At 41.5% G+C, this 22,071-nt stretch overlaps 1 protein-coding gene across 10 annotated transcripts in view; it reads left to right on the top strand.

The window, feature by feature from the left end:
* ADGRL3 (adhesion G protein-coupled receptor L3) overlaps nucleotides 1-22,071 on the top strand; it is a 334,544-nt gene that overhangs the window by 112,032 nt on the left and 200,441 nt on the right. For all 10 annotated transcript variants that reach the window (XM_050895371.1, XM_050895377.1, XM_050895374.1 and 7 more), the window contains one exon: nucleotides 2,348-2,457. In XM_050895371.1, coding sequence (XP_050751328.1) covers nucleotides 2,348-2,457 — 110 coding nt within the window. The remainder of the gene's footprint in view (nucleotides 1-2,347; nucleotides 2,458-22,071) is intronic.

The raw sequence follows: 22,071 nt of genomic DNA, 5'->3' as shown, positions 1-22,071 counted from the left end.
TTTTATTTGGGAGTTTTTAATTTTTTTTTTATTGTTTCCCCTCCAAGGTGTCACTGACAATTTGATCTCACCTTCTTTTGAAGTTTCTGTGCTTGGTAGGCTCAGTGCTTTGCCATCCCCCAATCCAGGGATGTACAGGAGGGCTTCAGGACTTGCTAGAGTTGGGGGGAAAAGCCCATACCAGCACCCTGTGTTCCCTACCCAACCCCTTGTATCATGGTGCTTTTACTTTCTTGGGTGATATCCCAGAAGGCAGCACGCATTTGAGGAGGTTAAAGCTGGTGTTCACAGCCTTCAGCTTCCAAACCAAGTTTTGAAATACTGGTTATGAACCTGGAGCTTTCTAGGTTGCATGTTTTCACTTCTGTTTTTTATGTCCAAGTTCTTGCATAAAAAAGAAATGGCCGCAAGGAAACACTTGGCCATTCAAAGCAAACACTTCCTTACAGACAGAAAGAAAGAAAACACATGCAGATGAACCCTAAATGTGTCTGTTCCTCCCCCGACTTCTAATTCCTCATAATTTTGGATCCTGCCTCATGATTTTGAAACGTCTCTTTGATCCATTGCTCTTATTCTGTGTAACGTGGCCAGGGCTATCCCTACAGCCAGAAAGACTATTGATTAGGTCAGTGCAATTGCTTTTTGAAAGGCATATTGAGCCCAGTAAAGGATTTTTGTTGAAAATGAAGTTTTGGATGATGTTCAAAGCCTCTCCTGGAAGACTGCCCACTCACACGGTCCAAGCTACCTGTGATATCCCAGCCAAGCCACCTGCCTGTAAGTAGCAAGGGTGAGGACAACAAAGTTATCCTTTTTGTTAATAAAATTATTTTTCTATGTATATGATAAAACTAGTTACTTGCTGTGATAACTGTCGTCTTTCAACTAGAAAACACAAGAACATCCCAGCCCTCTGGATTATCTGTTATCCAGCAAAACAGCCCGATGAGCAAGCTTATCAGCTCTTATTAATCTTTCCATAAAATTAAAGAAATTATGGAGCTTAAGGCAGTCACTAATGAATCAATTTTAATTTATGGGCTTAAATAAAATCCTCATTAAGGCTGACAAACTATAGCCTCAGGTAAACATGAAGCATTTCCACTGCAGACCTAAATGAGTTCTGCGCTGGATGTCACGGCTTCTGCCAGAACAGCAGGAGGGTCAGGGGTCCCGTGTCACATCAGAGGGGGCAGCATCTTAGAAAAAGTAAATGCAGTGGTCTAGCCCTTAGGAGGTCTCTTTCTGGCATGCAAAAGCATAAAAATCAAAGACTAATTATATTTCTCTCTCTCTTTTTTTTTTTTCCCTTTAAACAAACAAGCAGAGGATTTTTCTCTGTAGAACTGTCGTTTGCTAAGTGTTTTTGCATCTCCGAAATACACAAAAATTGTACATAGAAGTGCTTGTACTACTAAAGCAGAGGCAAATGTGGGTTTCCACGCATGCACAAATCGGTCACTGATGGACGTGAGTCATATGTGCCACAGGGAAGGCATCTCGCAGGGCCCAACAGGGATGTGTGTGTGCTCTTAACCTGAAAGATGCTCGCTGCAGTGGGCAGGGTCACTTCCTTCTCTGTGCAATTGTATGGCAAGATCTTCACTGAGAACAATGTTGGTTTTTGGAAAAAATACATCATCTCAGGAGATGCATCCATGCTGGGCAGAATGATTGAATAAAACTTAGCCATTTGTAACTAATGCAAGTGTGTTGGCTGTGTATGAAAAACTACTATTTTGGTTTTTAGACAGCTTATTTGGTGAATTTTTTTTTCCGCTCAAGTGTTGCTGTTTCTAGTCTTTGCTTTGCATTAAACAGCATTATTCAAGATGACTTTTTGTGGGAACACTTTATAAATATTTTGTAAAACATATTTGTTATGCGTGCTATAAAATATACAATGATTATTTTTGCCACAAATGTTGTTGGTTTAGTCTTTGTGTTTCATTTGGTGGGGATGCTGTTATTTAAGGTTAGTTGAGATCACTGTGATGGAATTTGGGTTTCAAGAATTAGAGGACCACATACCTGTAATCACTTTTTAAAAATCTTCCTCTCAGTTTGGTTTTAAAGAAATACCTCCTGGTGCTGTAAGAACTGCTTGGAGGATAAGGGGTTGTGCCACCATGCCTCTTCTCTTTTGGCAATAAGCTGATGAAGACATTGGTGTTTGTTTGCCGTCAGCCTTTGTGCGCTCTCTGGCAAGCTTTCCCAGCTGATGCTGAAGTCCTGGCTTCTGCATCTTCACTCCTGTTCACACTGGAGGGGCCACTCAACCTCTTGACCTGTCCTTCTGTCTGGACTGTTTTCTGACTCTTTTTTTTTTTTTCTTGCTTTTCAGATGCAGTAATCGGACCCAATGTGCAGTTGTCGCTGGCCCTGATGTGTTTCCAGACCCTTGCCCTGGGACGTACAAGTACCTGGAAGTGCAGTATGAATGTGTCCCTTACAGTATGTATCTTGATATATTTGCATTTGTTTCTTTAATAGAGATTTGATTTATTGTGGAGACTGGGCCAGCCTTGAGCTTGTCTCTTGTTGCCCGAGGGCAAGTAAACACTCAGTGACAAACCACATGCGTCATATGAGAATGAGCTGGTAAGATATGAAAAAATGTCCTCTGTGCAAGGTTTGTGCTTAGGTTAAAAATATCCTAATAGTGTCCCATGTTTTCCTTGTTGTACGGTGTAACAGTGACATACCACCTTTTGGAAAACACTTAGGAAGCCCCATTAGTGAAAGCAGACCAAAAGAATGAAGCACTATTGCTAGCTTATAGCTTCTCTTTCCGGAGTTTTATGCTTGTAATCGTATAGCAGTGCACTTTGACCGACCTATGTCCATATAATTGGTGACATTTGATAAGTGCCTTAAATACAGTATTGTATCGCCGAGGAGGTAGAAAGCTAATGTTTTGGGAAATTTGATGTTTGATGGTAGAAAATACTAATTTATAAGCTTCCAAAGTTATGAAGGCAAATTACAGGCAAGCCATTTAGCCTGAATTTTTGAGGGTAGAAAGACAGTCATCTGGGATTACAGCAATATGCGTGGAATGGAAAATGTCAGAGCTACAAAAAGTTAAGCATACCTCAGAATTTGCTTTCTGTAGAAAACGAATTTGTTAGACACAGTTACAGTCCTACTGTCAAAATTAGCATACCTCAAAAAAGAAATAACAACAGTAATACTACGAGTGCACTTTTTATTAGCAGTTATAAAGGGCTGAGCGGTGAATAACAGGACTATTTCTAGGTTTTCAGTTTGAGTAGGCCAAAGCTCATAGCACACCTCTGAAAATAATAAAGCAGGTACGGGAAAGGACACTTTCAAGCCACAGAGTTGTATTGAGAGAGCAGCAGAAGACTTCAATTTGCTGAAACCCAGTATTTGGCTCAAGGACTAAGAGCATCTTCTTCATTGCTTCAAGCACGGGCTGCAGGAGAGCAAATGTGGCTGAGAAATAACAGGCACCGCTGTCCAGAGGGGAAGCGAGAACTTACAACCCCTCGGGTGGTCCCCATCCCTCGTACAGGAGGTGGCCGCCTGCCTGCTGCCAAGACGTGGAAAGGCTGTGTGGGGTTTTGCTTGTTGGGAAACCGCAAAGTGAGGGATGCAGCTAAGACCACCTCTCTGAGCAAAGGGGACCCTCTCTGCTGAGGGACTCTGTCTCTCTGCTGGCAGACAGCTCAGCATGTCCATATTTGATTTTTCTAAACAAAAATGTGAAGCTTCTAAATGAAATGATGGAATATTTTTTTATGGGGTGAGCTATTAAACCCATGGAAAGAGTGACATCAGGGGCTTAGGGTCTGCCCTAGCGAGCTCGTACCAAATTACCAGTTTGGAGTTATTCCACTCTAAATGAGGTCTTTCATTTTACAAACAACACTGTGCATGGGGAGGGCGAGGGGAGATTGGTTTCTACTTATCATAGCAGGTTGTATTTCTTTGTGATTTGTGATTTGCATGAGGTATGCCGTTCCCTCCTGAGACTAGGCTGGTAAAGCAATAGTCATTACCTAGTATCCGTCCATAGCCTTTGTTGCATATAAAACAAAGAGGAATAGTGGTGCCTTGTGAGAAAGGTAATATGTGAATATTATGCCCCAAGGTGTTAATCGGCCCTGTGTACAAGATGTAAAATAACTCCTGTGAGAGGTTGCTCAGCACCAAATGTACAGTAGGGATTGAGCATGTTTTAATGATCTGAATGTGGGGAGGAAAACAACAACGACAACAAGCCACGCTGCCTTTGCAATTAAGTTAGTAGCTTTGATGGCTGTTTCCTCTGTTTGTTTATGAATCAAATATAGTGCCTCTGTGAGTAGAGTTATGGGAGGGGAGAGAGGGGGTGAGCAAGTGGTAAAATAGAATCCCATCTCCTGGGCTTGTTGTTCTGCATTGTCTAGGAAATTTTGGGTCAAATCTTTATGCGTTGTTATTCAGTGTAGCACCAGGGAAGTTGGTTGTGTTGAGGCAAACTGTCCCTTCATCTGCAGACATGGAGTGGGAAACCTAGGGCTCCTTTTTATTCTTCTCCTACCTCAGTCTCTGCCTGGCTTTGTTGCCGCCTCCATTTCTTCCCTCTGCAAATGGTCAGCTCAACTTTGCAGATTTTCCTTGCCTGGGCCCCAGGAATGCCCCACGAGTGAAAGCCATCCAAGCAATGGGAAAGGTGTCAGCTCTGGACAAGGAGGTCAGCAAGGGTATGGTTCGACCAAAGCTATGCCTGGTGGATGAAATCTGTTTCCCCCTCAATGCCCTCAGTGATGCCTCTGCCATTTACTGAGGGTCAGTTGGTCCTCTTGGGTTCTTGTCACTGAGCCCACACACTTCAGCCCATCTAGACAATTTTGGGCTGTTGCCCAAGTCCTTTAAGGTCCAGCTTTCTTAGCATCGCTACCCATACCCAGCTGACTTGTGTGATGCTTTGCTCTGCAGGAGGGGAGTGGGCTCTATGGGCTCCCTGGCACTGCTCACTGCTGGGGAAAACCCTTCCTCAGCCACTGACATTTCCTCAATAGCTTCATGCACGGAGCCCTTGGTGAACGGTGGTGTCTGCCATATGGCCATCTCCTAAAGAAACACAGCAGTTGCATAACAAAGGAATTAATATTTCAGCAGGCACTTCTACTTGTGTGCAATTCCAGCTTACTTCGTCTGGTTGGATGGGTTACTCCTTACAGTTTCAAATTATTCCTTATGGACGGAGACAGACAGTTTACCTAAGTGCTGGCTCAGCAGCAGAGAGGAGCGTGTGTGCATCTCAAGAGAGCAGCGTTTAGGAGTCATCTTTAACAGATGTTGTTAGGACTGACCTTAGGCACTTATGCTCAATATAGTGGTAGTGTTATATGCTCCCTCAGAGAAAAATTACGGAAGATTTAAAATTCCATTGGGTAGCCTGCTCCTCTTGTGATTTTATTTATTTATTTATTTATTTATTAACTCTTCCACCACTAACTTGTATCATTTTCAAGAGGAAAACATCCCCCTTTCCTCTCAGGAGGGGGAAAAGCAAACCTCTTCTAACTTCAGTAGCTCATATATTTTAAAATGTCCTTTATATTACCCTCCACACTGCGTTCCTGTGTGTTCACTAGAGGTACCCCTGACAAGGAGAGTTTCATGAGGCTGCAGTTGCTCTCGATATGGGGAAGACAACAGATGATTACACAGATAGCCCAGTCCTCTCCTTGTTTTCCTGATCCTGTAGTCAGTTTGTGTGATGGCAGATGCTGTCTGCAGAAATGGACAGTCATTCCAAGGACCTCTGGACTTTTTTTGTTCCCCTCTGACAATGAAAAGCAAGTAGAAAGCAGGTGATTTCAGCAGCTGAAAAGATACCAGGCCTAATTTGACAGGCTTCAGTGGCATCAGTTGTCCTATTTTTCTGGTATCAGAAAAAGTCACCAAATTAATTTTGTCTTAAAGCAGGCCTTGGCATATGGTGTTTATTTCTCTGACACCTGCTTTAAATACTGTTCCTTTTCTTCTGAAATACTGAAATTACTACTCCATTTTTCTTAAATTGAATTTTCTTTTGATCATTACTGACCAAGACAGCTTTTCCATGGTTTTCCATTAAATATGGACTACTGCAGACCTGCATTTTGCCATTGCCAGAGCTGTGGACACATGGCACGTTGCAGAGAGATGTCTGAAACTGCATTTTAGGCTGCGTTACATTGTGTGCAAGCATGAGAAACCTCACTTTGCGAGGATCCCTTTCATCCAGTACTCTTGTTGTTTCCTAGTGCATCCCTTCCCTCTCCCCTTCTCCCTTTACAGAGCAGTGTTAAATGGGTAATGGGAACAGCAGTGGTGGAGGTGGTTTTGTGAAGCTAGGTCAACACTCTCATTGCAGAAACACTTCAGTATCTTCTGGTGCTTGTACAGTCCTGTTGTCATGGTGCCAGTACATCTAGGAGTGTAATTTTCCTTATTTCACCTTTGTAATGTGCTAAGGGACTTCCCGTTTTACTCATGAGCCAGCGCAGAAAGCAGATGAGCTATTTATCCAATGCTGTACACAAGACTGGTGACAAGCAAGAGTGTCCGATTTTGCAAGACCAGTGGTGGTGGGAGCGCTGGTGAGCTACTTGTCATTGTTAGCAGCCAGATTTTCTATTGATAATCTGATAAATCCGAACCAACGGGTTGGTTTTCCCTATGCAAATACAGCCTTTGTATGCACGTAACACTTTACAGCTCAAACCATCCGTGTTTTAGTAGTCCTGAATGTATTTCTGAGATGGATGAAGAGAAAGAACAACCCACTCAAGGCTGACAAGCCTCCTTCCCTTCGCTCTCCCGAGCACGTGTGCTTTGTGGGCCACGGCAGCGGCACTGCCCTTCGTGGGTGACACCCCAAGTCAGAACAGAGGGAGATTTTCCAACATGTGAGCAACTATCTCCCACTAGCTTTGACTGAAATTTAGGGATTGTCTGCATTTGGATTTTATTTTGGTTTCAAAAAAGGTGTGAGTTGAAAGCATGGTGATATTTTGGATTGCTTTTTCTGTTCATTTCCCCTTAGAGATAATCGTTCAGGCTCCCGAGGATCCAGCATGGTGTTGGAAAGAGGATTTAGCTAGCTGAGTCAAATTTATCTTCAGTTTTCCCTGAGCTCTCAATTCCTTTAGGTTTTAGGTTTTGGAGTTCACAGAATAACTTGTGCGCTGTTGTCCTTCAGAAAAAGTCTGTTTTTTAATAGAGACTGGGCAAATTTAAGGTATAGGGCAGGACAAAGTGGAATGAAGGTGGGGGTTTCACAAGGACAAGCCCATTGCTGCACTGATGGAAAGGATGGCAGCAGCAAGAGGGAGCGAGGCGGGTGCCGCGGGCATGGTATCTGTGATGACAACTTGTCTCGTACCCAGGCGACAAGTCTTCCATCAGCTTTTAGTATTGGGGAGATCTATTCAAAGGGCTGTTTCCTCCAAGGGAAAAATGTTCATGGCTTCCGAGGAAGGATGAATCATCCTTCCTTTCCATTCTTCTGGGTAAGCAGGCTAATAAATGTTACAAAGGCACCAAATATCTTTGGTGCTTACAGAGATTTTCCTGCTTCTTTAATGCTAACAAGGGGAAGGAAAACAATGCTTAAGCATGGTTCATCTTTCCTTTTCTAAAGACTTTTTTCTTTTTAAACATGGGACCTGAAATCACATTTCCCAATTGCTGTATTGATGGAAGGAAAGGTCATTTCTTTGCTAGAAATATTCCTTTTATTGCTGACAGAAGAGTAGATGGGCTCACTTATCAATAAAAGTGAGGGGATGGTAAGTGTGATGTGGGAACAGAATTCAATAAAGTTTTATTGTATCACAAGTGGACTGAAGTGCATTTAAAAACATTAGATGAAGGCTCACAATATCTGCTCCACTGGACCTTAGGGCTAGTGAATAGACAGATAATTGAATAATGACATTTTTAAGAGAATACAAGCACTAGAAAGCAAACTGATATTTTCATTGCTACAAGATTGCTGGTGGAAAGGGAAAGAGGGGGGAGAAGCTGGGAGAAAATTGCAATCTGAAAACAATTTAATGAGACCACTTTTCCCAAGAATACAGTTCTTAATTATTTCTGGAGTGCTGTAAGACCATTATGTGGCCTCGAGGCTTTCCCTGTGTGCGTTTTCTTGCCGCCTTCCCTATCGGTTGAGAAGCAGTGTTTGCCCACCGAGAGCAGTGCTATGTTTTGTTAAACAAATGGACTTGCAGCTTCTCCAGTTTTCTTTTGTTCTGGGTTTTTTTTGTTTGTTTGTTTGTTTGTTTGTTTTTCCCCGAGAGAACTTGGTTCCCTGGGGCCCACCAGTGAAAATGGCAAGCGTTCCCAAGGGGTTAAACCTGGCTGTTGGCGCTTTGATCAGTAATGAGTGAATTCCCCCCTGAAGCCAGGTGTCCTTTGTTTTATTTAGTTAAGTAACCTATTTGTGTGCATGGGCTAGGAACAATAATTAAAAAAACAAAACAAAAAAAACCCCAAACACCAGACCTAACTGCCCATTATGATTATTTCCAAGCAAAGAATCTTTACTTTGTATCCTGCTGACAAACTGCCTTTCTTCCAAGGCATACAATTTCCTGGGCATTGCAGCCAAAAAAACCTCTTTTTTGTATATTTGCTGAAATTCCCAGCTTTGCTTGTTGGCTCTTTATCCACAGAGACAGAAACAAAGGACGTGTTACTTCCCCTATCAGTCTCCTTTCACCATGTGCTTGTGGGGAGAGTGCACCTATACAACAGCCAGTTGGAAAGCACCCTTAATTAAAATAACCTGATATTAACAGGCTTTGCGAACCTGGAGGCTGACCTATCTGCGTAGGTGTGTGCAGAATTTTGAAGAAGGGGAGGAAAACTAAGTGCTGAGAGTTGGGGGAAATAAAGGTGTTTGAAAACTTGAAAGTAGCCTGAGATGAGGGAAAAAGGACATTTTTGTGAGACACGATGAAATATATGACAACGTGTTTCATTTTTTAATCTGAGATGAGTTTGGTTTAAATTAAAGGAACAAGGTGATTTCAAGTGCGTGTGCCTATAATGCATACTGGTTTAAAGGTCTGCTGTCAGCAGGAGCACTATGGATTTTCTTGTGAGGAGAACTTAGATAAATGTTAGGCAATCTCCATAGTATGAAGGCCACCACTACCTGCTCCAACTATAATTTCCAGCATGCTGCTGTGAAAAGCCAGCTCCTGCTGGCTCCTGTCATCTCAGTCCTTCCCTCTAGGTTGTGCGACACTTCATGTCTCCCACTTGTGCCAGTGTGAGCCCTTGGGTGAAAAGTAATCTTTTCCTCTCTCTGTTTCTCTCTTCTGAGTGTTTCGCCGATCACCTCCTGAACTAGCTCACCACTCCCCAGTCCCAGGCTTAAAATATTGAAATGCCTCTATTCACTGATGCATTCGGTGTTTTACACCATGCGTTGGTTCTGAAAATCCTATCTCCATGCACAACAGGTTGTGCTCCCATGTATCTTTGAGTCGCACATGCTATCTTTATCAGAAAAGTCACCATAGTGCTTCTGCTTAATTGTATTAGATCTGAAATGCTGCAGGGGAAAAGAGTTAGAGTCTGTTATAGCCTGGGCACCTATGAACTTGTCAGCTGATCATGGGGTGTTTTATTGCGCATTTGCTGTCAAAGTCGGTAAAGACATAATTTGATGGACATGTATTAATACCACTTAGAAAAATAACTTGGTAGCTTACCAGCTGAACAGGTTGTTATGGAAGAGTCATTGCAGTGAGTAAGTGTAACTTCAGTCATATGAATGTTTGAGAGTCACTTGTCTGCCCATCGTATTTTAAAATTGCACTCCTAATTAATCACGGAAGTGAGATAAGCCTTAAAATGAGGTCTGACATTTAAGCTGGACATCTACAAGCTTCGTAGTTGTTGAAGATCTTGCACTCAAGCACAGTGAAAATCAAAGTGTTGCAAGAGGTGGTGGGGGAGAGTTTAATTTGCTCGCAAGTAAACAGAAGGATGCCCTACACCCCTGTATACTCTTTTTTCTCAGTTCTATTATAAGAATTTCATTACCTCCAGACTTTTCATTTTTCACTCTAAAGAAAAATACTTTTTTGCAACATTACAAAATGGCTTTTTTTTAAGTGAAGGCTGAACTAACCCATTACATGATGAACTATGAGCGGAGCAGCCAGCAGCATGCTCTACTGACAGCGTCTGAATGGCACGGCATGTTGGGCTACATGAGGTACAAATTAAACACCCGTGGTCTGAATGCCAAGTCTTAGGGCGAGAAAGGTGTATTTTTATTTACTTATTTTTTTGAGGAAAATTCAGAACTTCCTTTTCCATTCATTTGGAAAACACAGCATCTTTTGGAGATGTTGGACACATAGGTGAGAGAAACAGCAGGAATATCACTATTCTTCTGGTGTGAAAGTTTGGGTATTCTGGTGATAGATGTAATTAAGGAGGAGATTATTTTTTTCCTTTCCAATTAATACTTAAGTAGGTGGCAAGTTAAATGGGTACTGGTGACAAATTTGCAAGAGTAAAATTCACAGACTGAAGGGAATGTGGGGGTGCATGGAAAGCATGACAGCAGTTTAATGTTGGTTTTGTTTTTTTTTTTAAAGCAAGTACAGCTGGGAGAAGGTTTCTTTCTTTCTTTAGAGAATATAAAGAAGTTTCTGAGGTAGAGCAAGAGAGGCAAAATTCACATCTCTATCCCCACCATCACCTCATGCTCACAAAGGTTGCAGTGTGGAGATCCAGACTTTAAATAAGTCAGAGACTTTACTGTAGATATGTTATGTGTTTCTCACATTTGATGTTTTTCTTGATGTAGAACTCCATCAGTTCTCCCTAGGGCCTCTATAATTTGTTTATTATGGAAGCTGAAGGTGGAAAACTGGGATGAGTAGTGTAACTTATCTCATTTTATGAAGATTACGAATATAAGAAAGTAACTTAATTCTTTGTGTGACTTCTGTGCACCATTTATTCCTTTCCAATCTTGTCCCACAGCAGCTGAATTTTTAGTGAGAAACTATATATTGTTGGTTTGGCTTTAGTCATTTAAACTAAAAGTTGCTTAAAATCTTTCAATCTGTTGCCTGAATGCCTTTGGCCTGAGTCTGAATCAAAGGTCATTAAATCACAGAGAAACTTCCTTTCAGTGTCAGCAAACTTTGGGTCAGGTTCCCGGTAACCTGAGGCTATCTGAAGTCATTAGCGTTTTTCGAGAAATTCGTCTTTGTTGCACCCATTTCTAGCGTAGTAAATAACAGATATTGTCTCAGTTAAAATGGAAATTGTAACCAGTACTGGGCAGAAAGAAGAATGAAATTCTTCGTTTGTACCAAGCCGTATTTTTCTTCTTTCTGACAGGTCTACTACTAGATATTTGCCACCAATTTGCTGTCTAAACACGACCCCATACTTCCCAATTGTCTCTGAACAATTCAGTTGTCATTAAGAGGAATATATTTCTTTCCATCTTTAATAACCTATTGTCTAAATTACGCTATTATGCCAAGCACCCTCTGGAGACATTGATATGGATTTCATACATTTTATAACAGATCTTCATGGAGATAATATTTATATTTCCAGATTTTATTCCTATTATCCTTCCATTTCTCTCACAAGAAGTACTGTAAAGGCTTCTTTCATTGGGGCAAGCAGTGTAAGGAGATTAAGACCATCCTTGCCAGGTGTTATTATAAATCCACAAAAGAAATGAAATACATTTATTGGTTTTTATTCTGGCCAATGGGGAGAACAGGATATATGTATCTAGTGGTTAAGTTGAGGATTGAAGTTCATTTCTTCTACCACATGAGGGAGGAGGAGGGAGGGGGAAATTTGAGTGTATTAAGGCAAATCCCTTTAGTGTGTGAAATACAAAAACGCATCTTACCAGATCTAAAAATACAACTTTGTTGAGTTTCTTTATATTAAAAGGGCTCCCAGGAAGAGAGCCAAGTGCATCTGAATGTACTACTTTTTTACTCATTTCCTCCACTTCCCTTGCTAACAACATTTCCAGTCGACTTTTAATAACAATATAGGCCTGCATGAAACCGCAGTAGTTGTATGTACCTCAAACTCTGGCAAAGGGGACAGAAACACAGACTGTGTAGCATTTGATTTTGGTTAGCTTCTGTCTCTGCTTCCAATAGGAATTAGATGGGAGGAGGATTTGTGGGCGACTAAGGCAAAGGGGCCCTCCCAAGAGCATCCTTTTGGGGGGGAAAAAAAATAAAAATCACGCCTACAGGTTTCCTATCCCAAACCTCACCAAAAAAATGACATGGCATGTCATTTACCCAGGCTGATTGCCAGGCTATGCAGAAATGTTCATAAGGGTTTTTTGGGGTGTGTCTGGCTGTTGGGGGGGGGGGGGGGGCGCCAACCAATTCAGATTAGAAAAGATTTATTCCAATTGATTTCCCAGATGAATGTATTGCTGAGGGTCTAAACTAATCTCCTCCTCCATGGGTAACTTAAATATGTCTAACGTAGTTTTAAAAAATGCCTTAATCTCATTTATCTTTAATTTCTCTGTTCCGCTCTACAGGCACACATAAAAAGATTTACATTGGGTATTTATCCCTTCCAATATCAAAAGCAAATTCCCTTCCAGATCTCAATTTTCACTGATAATCCTCAGAGATGTATAATTTTAATTTACCTTGCAGATGACATCTACCTGGTTTCTCTCTCTGCTTCTGTGAAGGTATTATTCAGCTGAACCTCATTAACTCTGTTTTTTTTCTCTCTTTTCTGTGTTGAACGGTGTCTATGAGTGCAACTATTGTCTTCTCCTTTGCTGGAGAGCACACGCTAGTTCAGCAGAGGCTGGGGCTATCACATCATTGCGTAATCCAGCCGAGTCCTTTCTTTTTGTCCCAGGAGAGGCAACGTTGGGCCTTTGTCCTTTTTGCTTTAAAAATTAATATTTGCACATTTTTCAATTTAAGCTCTTGCAAAAGCTTGCGGGACCACACAGATGCACACTCACGCACGTGAAAGCTTCCAAAACCTCAGATGTTCAGATTTGCAAAGTAATGGTTCTGCTAAACAGAACAGGAGCTATTGCACTCTGTGGGATTTTGAAAATGAGCCCACTATATTTAGATGCCCTAATGAAAGCTAAGCTCCCCTGGAAATCTGCCTTTTATGTCTGTGTATGAAACACTTTGGAGTTATTCCACCTATGTTACTATTTAAAGCAACAAATTGTGCATTTAAGTGCTATTCTGAATGTGACCTTAAAAGATGGTTCCACGTTTCTGCAGCAAAACTGAAGGGATGGGGGGAATGTAAAGTCCATGTAGCAAATGCAGACTTGGGTTTAAAAATTTGACCCTAAGGAGAAGAAAAATCAGGAAACAATGCATAGGTGATGTTGGAGATATTTTTTATTGGTAAGACTTGGCACAAAAAATTGAAATTGTAAGATAAATGACTTTGATATTCTAGCCTCGCTTGGGAGAGCAGAAAGAAATGGCTAGTGGCTCTCTTCGGTATAAAATTACACTCTATTGCTACTGGTGGTCTTTTTCTTATCATAGGCTGAAATTAGTCCTGCTTCAAGTATAATTGCATTTGTATCCTGTTGCTGCTTTGGGTATTTATACTCGGGTTGGCAGTGCCTGAAAAAGGAAAGACTGTTAGTCGATACTCAGTATAGAGCTGAAAATATGGAGGCATCAGCTATTAAAATGTAGCAGGGAAAATATGGTCATCTCAGAGTACCACCACAGGTTTAACATGGTGGGGTGCCTGTGAAGGGAGTGCCTGCAGTACATAGAGGCACACCTGAGTCGTCTTTGATACGGGCTAGGAGATGAGATGCGGAGGCACAAGCTGTAACGCAGGAATAAATTTACCACGTGAATATTTGTACGAGGCACAGTTGTACCCCTGGTTTCACTAGGGCTTTTTCCATTGAGACTCAGGGGACGCTTATACCCAGGCATGTGCTTAAATGCTTGATGAATGTCAGCTTGCATGTTTACATTTTATATATGCTATACGCAAATAACAGAAGCCTAATTTGGGGGTCACTTTGTGTGCTGAGGCTGGATTTTCGAAGAAGGAACAAATGGGCCTTTGTCTATTTAAAGACTCACTCAGAAGAGTGAGCATGTGCCATGTACATTTTTAATGAAGTCAATAATTAAATATGTTCCAGATGACTCTGGTGGGGGAGGATATTAGTAATTATCATAAAGTGACAAATCTACATCCTGCGGCTGGTACTTTGAAAACAAAAAGTCAGTGTTTCAAATAGAATCCATTAAAAATATGTCCTGGTTTAATTGTCATGTTTAAGTTAATGTCTTAAGTTTTGGAGGGGGTTTTTTGTTTGTTTGGTTGTTTTGGGTTTTTTTAAAACAGACTTAATAATGGTATAGTAGTTGTCTTTGAGCACATGCTTTTGATGAGAGCCCACTGAAACACTTGGGAGTTTTCTTGTTGACTTGGAGGGAATTTCAATGCACAGAGTGAAATTGGGCAGTATTAAAATCAGTGCAGCCTTGGTTATTAAACAGAGTGAGTCTGGGCCTTCAGATTTGTGAGTGGAGAAATTTGTGGTGCAGTGATGATAATAGGGAGAGAGATTTCCATTGCGAAGGAAAGGCATTTCTTTCTCAAAGAGTACTGCTCCGTCCTCCTGTCTCCTCTCAGAGACAAAATTAAATGGCTATCAAAGTTTCAAACCAGTTCTAGAGTACACAAAACAATAATTCAGATTTTTCCTTGATACAAGGAAGATTACAGAGCTGTGGTTTGTATATGCGGGAAGAAGACACGAAAGGCCAAAGCTCAATTAGAGTTGAAACTGGCCAGTGTTGTGTCAGATAACAAGGGCTTTTTTACGTATGTTAATAGCAAGAGGAGGTCTAAAGAAAACATTGGACTGCTACTTGTTGAAGATGGTCTCCTGACTAATAGGGATGAAGAAAAAGCAGAGGCACTCAATGCTTTTTTTGCCTCAGTTTTTAATAATACTGATAGACCTTGGGCTGCCTGGTCCCCTGAGTCGGAGTGTGGGAGCAGTGACTTTCCTTTTGTGGACACTGAAATTGTAAGGGACCAGCTGTATCAGCTGGATGTTCACAAGTCCATGGGGCCTGATGGGATTCATCCCAGAGTACTGAAGGAGCTAGCAGGTGTTATGGCAGGACCCCTCTCAATCATCTACCAAAGGTCTTGGGAGTCTGGGGAGGTCCCTTCTGACTGGAAGCTAGCCAATGTTATTCCAATTTACAAGAAGGGCATAAGGGAAGACCCAGGGAACTATAGACCTGTTAGTCTAACCTCAGTTCCTGGAAAAAATTGTGGAGAAGATCATACTGGCTACTGTTGAAAGGCATTTAAAGAAGAATGCAATCATCAGGCACAGTCAACATGGGTTCACAAAGGGAAAGTCCTGTTTAACTAATTTGACACTCTTCTATGATAAGGTCACCCACCTAGCGGATGAAGGGAAGGCAGTGGATGTAGTTTTTTCTGGATTTTAGTAAGGCTTTTGGTACTGTCCCTCACAGCATCCTTCTGGACAAGTTGTCCAACTGTGAGATGAGCGGGTTTACAGTGCGCTGGGTGAAGAACTGGCTGAAGGGCAGAGCTCAAAGGGTTGTAGTGAATGGGGCTACATCTGGCTGGCGACCGCTCACCAGCGCTGTTCCACAGGGTTCAATTCTAGGGCTAGTTCTGTTCAATATATTTATCACAGATCTGGATGCAGGAGTTGAATGGACCTTTAGCAAGTTTGCTGACGATACCAAGCTGGAAGGTGTTGTTGACTCTCTTGAGGGACAAGATGCCTTGCGGAGGGGTCTAGATAGATTGGAGCATTGGGCAATGATTAATGGGATGAAATTTAAGTCCAAATGCTGGATTCTTTACCTGGGATGGAGTAAGGCCAGGCACAAGTATAAATTGGGAGAGGAGTGGCTGGAAAGGAGCCCTGCAGAAAGGGATCTGGGGGTGCCGCTCAACAGCAGGCTCAAGCTGAGTCAGCAGCGTGCCCTGGCAGCCAAGAGGGCAAACCGCATCCTGGGGTGCATCAAACACAGTATAACCAGCCCATCAAAAAAGCTGATTATCCCGCTGTATTAAGCATTGGTGCGGCCTCACCTGGAGTAGTGTCTGCAGTTCTGGGCCCCACAATTTAAGAAGGATGTGAAGGTCCTTGAATGCGTCCAGAGGAGGGCAACAAAGCTGGTGAAAGGGCTGGAAGGCATGTCCTATGAGGAGTGGCTGAGGACTTTGGGTTTGTCTAGTTTGGAGACGAGGAGGCTGAGGGATGATCTCATGGCTCTCTACAGCTTCCTGAGGAGGGGAAGTGGAGAGAGAGGTGCTGATCTCTTCTCCCTGGTATCCAGTGATAGGACACATGGGAATGGTTCAAAGCTGTGCCAGGGGAGGTTCAGACTGGACATTAGGAAGCATTTCTTTACTGAGAGGGTGGTCAAACACTGGAACAGGCTTCCTAGAGAGGAGATCAATGCCCCAAGCCTGTCAGTGTTTAAGAGGCATTTGGACAATGCCCTTAATAACATGCTTTAACTTTTGGTCAGCCCTGAAGTGGTCAGGCAGTTGGACTAGATGGTCGTTGGAGGTCCCTTCCAACTGAAAATATTCTGTTCTGTTCTAAAATATGCTTTGTGTACCCTTGCATTTTAATAGCTCTGTTGATCCAGTCAACTGCTCTGCAAAGTCACACAAACATCTAGCAATTTGTTTATTAACTATTTGAGGGAAACGGTGCGAAATTATTAAACTATTTTTGCCACGGGAAGATGCTGACACTTTGCAATAACTTGATAAATGGAGCTGCCCAGAGACAGTTGGCCATTGTTGGCTATAATGTATGGCAGGGAAAGCTTCGACGAATTGCTTTGCAACACTTCTTCATCTGCACATCGATACTCATGTTGAAATGGGTTTTCACAGTCAAACTCAGCCCAAATCTTATCAATTATGAATGGCTGCAACAGATGGTATGTGTTATTGTTTTTAAGAATGAGTGATATGTTTCAAATGAGAAACACATGTTGCTCAGCAGCTTTAGCTGCCACTTCTGAGACGGGAACCAACTCTCTGACCCCTTCTTCCCCTCCACTTGTTGGATAACATCCGATTTTAATAACTGGAAAATGAAGACCATGAAATACTGTATGATGGAAAACTGTGAGTAAACATCAATTCCGGTGTAAGAGGATCCTGCTCTTTTTCAGCTTAGTGGGAGCTGCACCTGTCTGGGCAAGGGTGAAATTCATGTTTGCAGCACAAGTATCGATCAGCCTTTTCTGAAGGGCCTTGGGACAGGGAAGTTCTGCAAAACTTCTTACCTGAAGTTTCAAGAAGTTTGTACAATGTTACTGCAAGGGGCTGGCTGGTAACCTAAGATCAAGGTGTATCATGATGATGTTGATGGGTGCTTTGTCAGGTGCCTGGCTTTGCAGAAAATACTGTGTATTCCTTCAGTAAGCCGAGTTTTCCTTTCAATCTACGTCTGTCGCATTGCTTTCTTTTAAAAATAAAACAATTGCTCTAAATACAGCAGGTGAAAGGTTGTTGCGGAATAAAAGCCTATCTCTTGAAGAGCAATCCAGAAGACAGCAATGCTGTAATTCATTTGCATCCAGATGACTGCAGTCCTCAGAGACTGGACCAACAATCTCAGAGACTACATTCTCTGAGCATGTGCCTCTTTTTACTACAGACATAAAAGTCTATGCACATGCCTTATCTGGAAACAAATAAACTGTGTAAGCATCTGCAGGATCGGTACTTAATTTGGTGGAGAACAGGCTGTTAAAAATCTTCATCCCTTTTACAAAATATGCTGCAAAAATGTTAGCTGGCTATGATGCAAAAAAGATCATTAAGGCACATATTGCCAGAACAAATGAGCCAAAGGTATTTTGTGATAGTAGTCGTTCAAAAATAAAATCACAATCATTTGCTTACTTTCCGATTTATAAAATTGCTACAGCATCTTGGCTGAAACTGGGAGTCGAAAGCGTGTATGTTCTTCCTCTGGCCTTTTAAAATTCACACTTAACATTCATAACACAGCAAAATATTCATTTCTGTGTCTTTAAAACCAATCATATTGGTTATTCCCCTGCTGAATTTAGTGCTTATTCAAATGCACTCTCTGCTCTCCTTGAAAAGAAATTTTGGCTCAATTTCTTTAGCACAAAGCCCTTCCTTAGTGCCTAGATAACACAGTGTTATCTTATTCTGTAATGCTTCACCATACAAAGCAATCTAAAACCCAAGGAAGCATGCCAAGAGACACTGGGCAAAAAGCCCTTATGTAAAGTTTGAACTTCTTTCCCTTAACAGTGCAGAATTTACACAGCCCTCTCTTCAGGCAAAGAAAATAAATAAATCAAAACAAAGCTCTAAAGTTAACCAAGAAGTTTCTTAAGCGCTACTTTTTATATTTTAATGGGAAAAAATCCATTTTATTTCACTGTTATCAGACTAAATTAGAGGAATTCTGCAGTGCTCTTTGCTAACAGTGGGACAAACTCCTTGTATCGTGCTGTTGGTCAGATCTGGGTGTAGAGAGTTTCCAATGTAAAAGTCTATTTTTTTGTGGTGGGATTCAATGCTCTACGGGTCCTTCCTTATCCTCTGCGGGAGTGTGGTGACAGTCATGCAAGGCCTAAAGGATTTGTTTTCCTAGAGCTCAGGGCAAGAAGAGGCAGACAGATACCGATGGCCACCTTGGCAAGAGGTGCACCTCCTGCTACCCAAATCTTGCTGCTTGAAGATGCACAAGAGATGCATCTTCCTCCTTCTTCTCTCCCACTTGTGATCATCCTCCCCGTGATGCTTTTTGTCCAACACTGAGCTGCTGCATTTAATGTGAAGTTGGTTATCTCTGCCATGCAGTTTGCAGGCTGCATAAATCTGAGCAGGTTGACAGACTCATTGCAAATCACGATGTGTGGGAAGGAGCCCCAGGTACCCAAGATTTGCTGTCTTTCTCGTGATATCAGAGTCCATGGAAATTAGGTGTATGAATACCATTAAACAGTGTAGAGATGAGAGCTATCTGCAGAGAGATTATTTATTGCTTTCCTTTCCCTCTGCCTGAATTCAGGGAGGTTTTATTGAAATTTCACCTTTCCTCTCCCCTTCTATTCTCTTTCCACTTCATTTCTCACATTCCTGCTTATTCTATCATAAATATACCTGCACAGCTGTGACTGTGGCTTTACAAACTTCAGCCTCTTAAATCCAAATGCTGTTCTTCACAGTCGACCTCGCCTTTCAGGAGCAGAGGCTCTCCTGAAAGACAAGGCTCTGGGAGGATATTGGCTTGTAGAGCATTGGATTTACTATTAATCGGTCAACTCAGACTTTTTTTTCCCCATAAGTTTTCCTCATCACGCCAGCAGAGTCCCAAAATCTGTTCACTCCCAGGAATGCAGAATTATCCTAACTTAATGCTCACATGGCTTTTGTGGTACCAACGGTGTGTTTTACTTTGGTCAATCAACAGGGTCAAGAGGCGAGAGTTTGTCTGGTTTATATCACTGTTTGCCTGAAGTCAAATAGGTAGCCAATTAAATTTTCCAATATTGAATGAGAATAGAGTGGTAGTGTCAGCTCTTCTACAAATGGATATTAAATTACATGATGTAAAAGTGGCTAAAGATGATTCACAGCAATAATATGACCCAGTTATGTGTTTATTGCATTTAAAAGACAATTGGGGGGTTGATTTCATTGCCAGCTGTGTGGTAGTTAATGATCAGTAAGAGAGCATCAAACTGAGTACAACTTCGGTTTCTAAATACAGCCCGCCGTGCTGAATTTCAGAAGTTCCCAGAATGAATTGTGTATGTGTAATGCATCTAAAAATACAGAGAAATGTGCTTTTATTGGAGACTAACAGTATGTATTCACCATAAAACTATTCTTAACCTACAAAGAAAAATCATATGCAGAAATGATGGACTTGCTTCTAAATGCACATAATTGCTCTGACCTACAGCTATATGACTCCTTATTAATGCTGGCCGTAAATGAATGTCCTAATACAATTTTGAAACCTATGAAATTAGCAGTAGAAGCCAAAATTGTTCCTTCCTCTTCAGACCGACATTTTTACTGCAACCATTAGTTTTAAAAACATCAGGCAAGCTCTTTACTGGAGTGGTCTGTCCAGTATCACTGTTTTAAAAATTCATTTCTGAAAACAATTGCACATATGATAAACATCAGTTTGAAAATTCAATTTACTGCATAAAGAATTTGGGGACGCAGTTTTTCATAAAACAAAATAAGTCAATTAGAGCCTTCTTTTCACAGCCTGCAGGTTTTCTTTCAAGCGAAATAGCAATGATTGGTTTTGGTGTATAAAAGCATGGACATTAAAGCTCCAAAGAATGATGTGCTACAGAAAATGTTGAATTGGAGGTACCTAAGAGAAAATGAATGTTACAGGGTTTTTTCCTTTGATTTTAGGTTTTATTATGAACGTGGCTTGTTAGTTCCATGTAAAGAAATGAATATGCAAATATCTCTTACTCTAAAACACATTTTATTTGAAAAAACAGAAATTCTTTCACACGTTAATTAAAATGTAGCAGCATTCTGTCTCTCTTCACCCAGTGCTGCAGCGCAGACGTTTCTGTGGTGATATGTGGCAGCTCTGTAAAAAAGCATGGCAAACTGGGTGATACTCTGGACAACATGCAAAGAAAACTCTGGCTTTACTCACTTGTCTTCTAGTTGGGAAAGAGTGTGATATGTGGGCCTGAATTTTGGACCGGTGGATGCCCCCACTGGGCCGTTTGGGCAGGCTTTTGCCTGTCTTGAAATGGGGATGGAGCATAAAACAGAATTTCAGCACTACTGCTTCAACCTTCGAACCTCCTTTTAGCTTAAATCCAAACAAAATTTGTTTTAGTTTCTCAGGGAGATGCCTGATCTGCCATGCTTGCGCAGAGGCGAAGCTTCCTTAGTAGTCCAGTACCTAGCGGAAGAGCTTTTCCAGCTTCGTGGTCTGCCAGACCCCAAACCTAATTGACCTGGACTTAAAAAAATTTGATACCAAAGAAGCGCTGGAAATATAAATACTCTGTTGTGCGTACCTGCAGCATGCAATTGAACTAAAAGCTCCCAATGTTTTGGGCTAGGCACACAGAAGTAGTTAAGCGTTTTTAAAAGCCCCATCGTGTCTCCGTAAGGTTTAGTCTGCAAGAGATGATTAATACAGCCTTGTTTGATGGTTATCCTGCTAAAGGTGCTTTGCAGTGGATATTGCGTACTGCCTGCACTATTCCTGGCTGCTCAGGTGACTGAGTAATTGTAAAAAGATGAGTGAGAAAAATAGCAAGCTTGGCAGGTGAACCTCACGAGTGAAATAATAGATTAAAAAAAAAACTTCTTCCATTTAGTGTGAAGTCATCATTATTTAGAATTTTTGGACACAGTTTCTCTTTTTATTCAGAAGAGCTCATCCTTGACTGTTTTACCGCTAATGGAGCAACATTTACAAATCCTGTGTCTATTTACTTGGGGTGGAATTTTACGAAATGTATTGATGTTAGGATTTCATTGTCTTTAAGCAAATTGACCAAATAAAATAATAAAAAGCCTATTGATTGCAGGCCCATGCATCTTTGATGGTAAGCGTAGAAGATGTAAGCTGTTCTGAACTTCTCACAGTAAATTGCTTTTCAAGAATTGGAATTAAATCAGCTGAAAGACATAGAAATAGAGTAACCAAATAGGATCTGATTGCCGTTTGCCTGTGTCCCATCATTTCTTTCACTTCCTTTTGTGTTCCCTGTAAAACATTAAACTCATCAATACTGTTGATCCCACTTCAAGGGATGCCATGGCTTGCCATATAGCATCCTAGGGGAAGGCAAGCTCTCCATGATTATGGAGATTGTTTGGACAAGTTGCATCTAGATGTTTTATACTTCAGTTGGGAGTGTTGCAATGTAAGGTGTAGGGAGGACAAGACATGCAGGGTTTTTCATCATTCCTGTTTTGCTCTTGCTAATGCCCTGACTCCTGTGTGTTGGA

Source organism: Gymnogyps californianus, chromosome 4 (assembly GCF_018139145.2).
Source record: "Gymnogyps californianus isolate 813 chromosome 4, ASM1813914v2, whole genome shotgun sequence".
NCBI lineage: Eukaryota > Metazoa > Chordata > Aves > Accipitriformes > Cathartidae > Gymnogyps > Gymnogyps californianus.
The sequence above is the reverse complement of the archived record's forward strand: the minus strand, read 5'-3'. Positions and strand labels throughout refer to the sequence as shown.